This window comes from Anneissia japonica, unplaced genomic scaffold (genome assembly GCF_011630105.1).
Source record: "Anneissia japonica isolate Jap-2015-1 unplaced genomic scaffold, ASM1163010v1 scaffold284983_len440753_cov197, whole genome shotgun sequence".
Classification (NCBI taxonomy): Eukaryota; Metazoa; Echinodermata; class Crinoidea; order Comatulida; family Comatulidae; genus Anneissia; species Anneissia japonica.
In genome coordinates, this window is record NW_022682882.1 from 388,513 (window position 1) to 395,590 (window position 7,078).

The following is a 7,078-nucleotide window of genomic DNA, read 5'->3' on the forward strand; positions in this document are numbered from 1 at the left end:
ATATAGATTAATAGTAATAAAAATGTTGGTAATAATAGTAATAATTTTAAGAAGCACTCTTCAACCTACCGATTTAGAGTGTTAAAGTTTTGAATACCTGTATAATTCTTTTTTTCATGCTTTTTAAGAACAACCTCTTTAGATCTGAATGGCGGTAGAAATGGTGCCATGACATCCACCAGTCCAAGAGGACGAAGTCCTAGAAGTAAATCAAATCCTAAACTACTACAACCACAAATGCCAAATGGAATCTCCCTCTCCCCTCGTCCGCCAACATCCCCAAGAGGACAACATTCTGGAGGTCATGAGGTCCCCGGGTCATACTCTAGCCCAAGTACACTGGCATCAGTCGATGGGTCAACAGGGACGCCGGCTCCATTCTGCTACAGCTGTGGCACCATGTATCCTATGATGGATGCAAGGTTTTGCTGTGGGTGTGGTCAAAAGAGAGCATATTTGACACCAATTTAGAGCAATGGGTTTGGACACTTACCAATGAGCCATCTTGTAGTTTCAAGCGTACATGGCTGTCGAATGTCATCAATAAAGGGTAGGAACCCTCATGTTTTTCGAAAGTTCAAACTACATGCTCACTATTCTCAAATCGGCCATGCTTACATACCCAGCTGGTTTACATTACTTTTGGTCAGTTTGGTCAGATATATTATTAGTTTGACCAAATAAAGTCCAATCCAAACATGGCTTTTAACTACAATTCGCCCTCGAATTCGAGACCATATTGGGACCAGGAAATTTGGGGTGGACTAAGAGGTTTGGTCTCCACTTTAAGGTTTAGCCTTGTTTTAAAAGGTTGGCGATTGTTATGTGGTTCTTTGAAAAAGTTGTCTCGAATTAGAAGAGTCTCAAATTGGAGGGTGTACTGTATAAAATTCTGAAATGCAAACAAGAATGCTGTATTATTGGATTGGATTAAAAGTGTAAAGCTGATTATATTTGGTGACTAAAAGATGGCTTTATAGCAGAATGCCTATGTGAACTTATATAATTTTAAATCTTTCATTCTGTCACATAAATGAAATACACTTATATTCATGTTTTATGTATTCCACCCACACATATAGCATCTTCAAACCTAGTGTTAAAAAAATTTACATTCACGATAAAAGGGACCGACACAACACATATTATGTGTGCAATACTCAGATCAGCTAATGCAATTGATTAAACAATACAATTCAGTATTTGAATTTCCTACTTTGTACAGTACAAGTTTATAGATGTCAATTGAAAGAATGAACAAAAAAAAACAAACTAGTTTTCTCGCTAATTAACATTATGCTTAAAACCCGTAAATTGACTGGTATTCATTTTTTAAAGAATACTTTTAGTAAAAAATTTGTGAATTAGTGGAAATATAATTTGTTTCAGTATGTTTGTCTATTTGATAGTTCATTACAGTTCACCTTCCAATTCTCGACCACCTTGGAGACCAACAATAATGTGGGGTCGTCTCCAGGTTTGGTCTCCAATTAGAGGGTTAGCTTCATGTTTAAAGATTGTTATTTGGCTCTTTAAAAAAAAAAGTGGCCTCGAATTAGAGGGGTCTCGAATTGGACAGTGCGCTGTATCACAGACCTTTATGTATATAGGGTCAGTGGCTGCATTTATCATTAAGTGAGCAATAGATTGTTTTAATTTAATCTTTATTACATAATCTACACTTTGTTATACTTAAGTGTACTAGTGTCTGAGCGTGAATAGCTGTGTTTACAGTATGAATCCGACGAGGAGAATTTTGGTCAGTACTGTATGTTAACTTGACTTTGATACTCGAGTCAAAGCTAAGCAGTTTGGACAATTTATATTTCTAAATTTATACTTAACAAGAAATTTGTATTTGGACAATTAAAATTACTTAGGACATAACGACTCTACAATTCACATCTACTATCCCAGACCTAAGCTGTTACAAATGTGGAGGGTCGAACTACTGTATATTCAACAAGAGGTCCCCATATTTATATGCTTCCTAAATGCATTTATGTAGGTCAACATGTTTTAACGATTATTGTATATTTGAATTTTTTTACCTTGTGAATATTTGTTTTTATATATATATTTGGTCTCGTCGTAGTTACTCGTGATAAGTTCTAAGATGTAATCGTTTTGACAACAGACTGGTGTACGCTTTCTTGACGACCTCCTTGCGTTTAAATGTGCTCCCACCAACTCCCCAAATATGCGGTCTTAAAAAAAATCTTATGGATGGATCAAAACAAAAGCTTTACATGTTCTCACAAAGTACTTTGGATTGTATAGTTAGATCCAGAATTGGGGCACAATTCTGTGTGCGACTGTGAATGCCCCCACTCATTGTTAAACGCTCCAAATTAAAAGCCAGAAATACAGTTAATTGAGTCAAGTTCACTGCCAGCCCAGCTAAGTTTTTTTTTGTTTTGGTTTTTTTCTTCAATTAACTCAATAGCAGTTGTGTTATTTGGACCTGTAAATAAAGTTAGACAATAAAGTCGCGTGCTGCTATACTACTACTGTATTGTTATCATTTTAACTCATGATCTAGCATTCTGTCCGATAGGGCTCGGATTGGTGTGAAAAAAAAAATAATGTACATTTTCGTTTATATGCTGTAGGTGCATTATCCTTTGCAGGTGTACATATTAAGTCATTAAATTTATCTTTTAGTTATTCTAAGAAAGTGTATTATAGAAAGAGGCTGAGTGTGTTTAAAACCACAATAAGTGCAATTATGTAGGAACGACTTAAATTATTTGTTTGTACATCGCAACCTGTTTGAAATGAATTTGAAAGGTCAACGTGGCTTGACTGATTGTAACAGTGAAATATATTTAGATACTTGGATTGCCATCTGGACTTTTGATTTCTTTATTCGTTGTTTTGGGGAACTGCTAGTGACGGTTTTCTTTGCTGAAATCGCGCTTCGTATGAATTAATACCAGTATTGCACAATAGAAATACAACCGCAACAGATATTTAGGTTAGGTGGTATTAGACAATGTGTTCTTGAATTGAAATAGAAAGTCTTAAGCATCAACATCTGTTTATTATGTTAAGTTTCTACAACAATACTTACAAAATCCTGTATATAGGCCTAATACTTGTATATGTTATATATTGACATTGCACATACCTCCAAAGAACTACGCAAATACTCATCGAAGTTGTGTACCTTTTAGCGTGCACCATATAATTCATGCGGTTGTGAATAGGGCTATTTATCCCGCCGTCGTCATAATGCAACATTAATCGATATTTTGACATGACGTTTTATGTGACAAATTTACAACTTATCAATATGCACTATTTGGTCGTAATTTTAACTTTTAGTAAACAAATAGTTAATTCAGCGAAGGTGATAACAAATTCTGTACCTGGAAAATATGGTAATAGTTAGTGGTGTATTGTTCTAATTCCTTTATTATGAAAATCATTGGCAATAATAAATAGACTAAAGTAAATTCATATCCTCAAACAGATCAAATTCAGTATAGCACTAAATTAATACGAACAAAAATACAATCAAATATAAATATTTATATGAATTTGTGTTGTAAGTAGCAAGTTCTATTTCATCGTACTTTACATATTTTAATATGTGCAGTGCTCATAGTAACTCACTTATTATAATATAAACATATAGTAAATAATAGTGGGCCTAATAGTTAGAGGTGTATTGTTCTGATTCCTTTATATGAAAGTCATTGGCAATAATAAATAGACAAAATAAATACATATTCTCAAACAGATCAAATTCAGTATAGTCCTAAATTAATACGAACAATAATATAATCAAATATGAATATAACATATGACTTTGTAAATAGCAAGTTCTATTTCATGGTACTACATATCTTAATATACGCAGTGCTCATAGTAACTCACTTACGATAATGCCTAATACAGAGCCGTATCCAGAACTACCATCGGGTGCGGGGCGTTAAAAAATGGACAGATTATGGAACTAGGTTGCCTAGCCCCAGAATTCACGGCGGCGTCGTAAAGGGGAAAAGTCGGGTAGGGTTGAATTGAAGTATTTAATGATTCCAAAAGCAGTTAATCAATTTCAGCCTCGTAATCCGTGAAAGTAATATACACACACGCCTAGCTATGGGCTCCATGGTCCACAGGGCCCCGGGGAACTCCCCTATTACACAGCATCATCTAACATAACAGAGTTGGACTATATTTTATATTGAGTACAATTCTGACTGTTTTAAAAATGAACCTTTATGGGTGTAGGGGTGGGTACGCATCCTAATATAAACCTTAAAGAAACCTAAATTAAAACCCTTGATCTCTATTCGAGATTTGTTTTTAATTGGCGTGAGTTACAATCAGTGGTAGGCAATGGGAGCTTCTTCCACGTTGGTGAAAGAATTCACCCTCCCTATCGCGTCAGAGAGCTCAATACAATTGGTGGAGAACAGGGGTAGAGCCAGGAGGGGGAAGCCGAGGTCCCCAACGGGGGGGGGGGATGTGGGCGTGGTTGAGCTTCGATTGAAAGGTTCAGAAATTGGTGCAGGGGGCTAAGCACCCGAAAATTTTGACAATTTAGGGGTTCAAGGCTTATTTAATAAATTTTAGAGTAAGCTAATATGTAGAAAATACATATAATTTTGTTTCTCCCCGACGAACTGTGCTTTTTCTCCCCGACGGGGGCCTTCCCCCACCCCGCTGGCGCCACCCCTGGTGGATAAGGGAACCAATATTAATTATTACAGAGTACGAGGCTCTAAAATCGATTGATAACCTTTCAATTCCCAAACTGGAGCTTAATGGGCTTCACGCTCTGGAACCCTCCGAGGGGTTCTAAACGTGGTCATTCGCCCCACCCACTCGTCAGGGAAATTGCCGGACCGCCGCCGATCATCATACATCAAAAAACAATAATAAAATAATAATACAATGTAGGCGTATTCCTATATATTTAGCTGGAAGTTGCAATATGGAACGAAATGTAACTTCATTGAAATCAAATCAGTGGATTTGTAAATTTTCACCAAAGAAATACTCTTAGGGGTCCCAAATTTAACTTTTAAGGTATTATGAATAGTACGTGGCGAAATGTCGGTGTCCTCTATCCTGCAATTCTAATCCTTGGAAAAAGCAGATGCTAGTGCAGTGTGAAGCCTACCGGTACCAGAGAAGTAGCAAAGGTATTATATCAGTGGCGTATCTACAAGATGGTGTGGGGACCCATGCCCCTTCAAAAAAAAAAAAAAAAAGCTTTCACTCTTCTAGGTGCCCCAATTGGAAATTTCAGGGGGAATTTAGAGCCCCCCCCCCCGCCTCCCACTTTTGGAAAGTTAAAAAAAAAAGGGGAAGGAAAGAAAAAAAACTGATCGCCCAAAACGCACAGAGGTTATTTTCAGGCATCTACAAAACAAAAATTTCGCGGGGGAATGCCCGCGGACCCCCTAGGCTGGTGTTATCTCGATCGGCGCCAGTTTCGACCGCCTTTCACCAATCCTCCCCTTTCGGAAATCTCTGGATCTATCCCTGGATTTTCTGTCCAAAGAAAATGCGTTCAAGTAGATAAAAACCATTTCATATCACCAATTTTGCCAGCTATCTCTTCCTCACTTATTCATCAATCCCCCTCCCCCAGTAAACCACCTTCCCCTCCCTCACCCATGATATCCTTGATACGGTACTGGAGTATAAAGATAGCCGCAAAAACTGAGCTGTTCATACACTTCCTATATATTTACCGTCGGACTGGTCATAGTCGAATTCTTCCAGTGTGTCAATTTGATCAATGGTGATCATTGATGGTATGAACGGCAGTTTAGATCCGTACACGTCATCTGGGGAATACCGTCGACATGGCAGCACACTTGACAAACTCTCGTCACTAAGGCCTGATAAAGTGTCTGTCGTGAAAAGAATTTACATTTTTAGAAATAAGATATATCATTAGTCATCTTATTATTTCATGGGAGTGGAGGGCGTAAAAAAATAAATTTCGTTCTTTCGTTTCGTGGCGGAGGGTGCGGTAATTGGCCAAAATTAAATTTTATGTTTATTCGAAATCACCTTTATATATTTGGAGATAAAAAAGTTATAAACAAGGTATCGCCTAACAGATGAGTACAAACGTGTAAACGTTTAAAATATAAAGGACATGGAGACAGTAGATACAAAAATGATGTTACAAGACATATGACCGTAGTAATACTAGAAATCGGAACCTACCTTCGGCATACGAACGCTGACGACTACTACTACTACTGTTGTAATACTCCATCCCTTTCACCTGGTCAACTTCCATAGTCCTTATGTTCTGCTCTCGCCGACAGATATTACACAGTAAAATGGCAATACAACATATTAGTACGGTAGATATCAGGCCAGAGGAAAATATTTTCCACCAGTCGTCATTGTTTAATAAGTTTACATCATTGTTGTCAACATAATCGTCATTGAATGAGGTACTTTTTCTAGTTTGTATTGGGATAAATTCAATGGTTCTGTCGGATATGGAGGACGTAGAAGAGACCGTTATAAGTCTGCTTTTCGAGTTCTTTGTCTGGGTGTACCCATTGCTTTTGATGTATAGGGGCGTGGTTGTTAATACAGGTTTAGGAGGACTGTTTGTGGAAATTGTAAGTTCGGGTCTAGGTTGTACTTGCTCAGCATCGCCACATATCCGATCGCTACTCCGGGAGCAGGTAACAAGTTCCACTTGATCGCCACTGCAAAAGCTGCATTCCTTACAGACCCCGTCTTCCAGAAATCGATATTCTCCACATGCGCTGATTACTAATATTCTATCTTCAAGACAGTTGAGCAATAAGATTATAATGGCTATTTTCAACGCCATTCGGAATGTAACCTGGGATGAGAAAATTAATTTTGGATTAAAATTCTCCATAATAATAATAATAACAACAACAACAACAACAACAACAACAACAACAACAACAACAACAACAACAGCAACAGCAACAGCAACAGCAACAGCAACAGCAACAGCAACAGCAACAGCAACAGCAACAGCAACAACAACAACAACAACAACAACAACAACAATAATAATAATAATAATAATAATGGACGTCTTATAGAGCGCATATCA

At 37.4% G+C, this 7,078-nt stretch overlaps 2 protein-coding genes across 2 annotated transcripts in view; one reads left to right on the plus strand and one right to left on the minus strand.

Annotated features, from left to right (window-relative positions):
• The window catches only part of LOC117111616 (zinc finger C2HC domain-containing protein 1A-like), a gene marked incomplete at its 5' end in the record, with an annotated part of 11,203 nt that extends 8,356 nt beyond the window's left edge, over positions 1–2,847 (plus strand). Inside the window, 1 exon segment of the mRNA XM_033254606.1 lies at positions 129–2,847. Within this exon segment, the coding sequence (XP_033110497.1) occupies positions 129–471 (343 nt within the window).
• LOC117111698 lies at positions 2,406–6,831 on the minus strand. The gene is made up of 2 exons (XM_033254724.1): positions 6,196–6,831; positions 2,406–5,873 (listed from the first exon to the last, which is right to left on the minus strand). Exons 1-2 carry the CDS (start codon positions 6,821–6,823, stop codon positions 5,689–5,691), a joined length of 813 nt encoding a protein of 270 aa, XP_033110615.1. The 5' UTR covers positions 6,824–6,831; the 3' UTR covers positions 2,406–5,688.
• Between the last annotated feature and the right edge of the window lie 247 nt (positions 6,832–7,078).

Bases quoted from the DNA above. Each gene is read 5' to 3' on its own strand.
- LOC117111698 (XM_033254724.1), bottom strand. From the start codon at position 6,823: ATGGCGTTGAAAATAGCCATTATAATCTTATTGCTCAACTGTCTTGAA. The intron at 5,874-6,195 runs GTAGGTTCCGAT...TTTTCACGACAG, and splicing joins TCAGCGTTCGTATGCCGAAG to ACACTTTATCAGGCCTTAGT.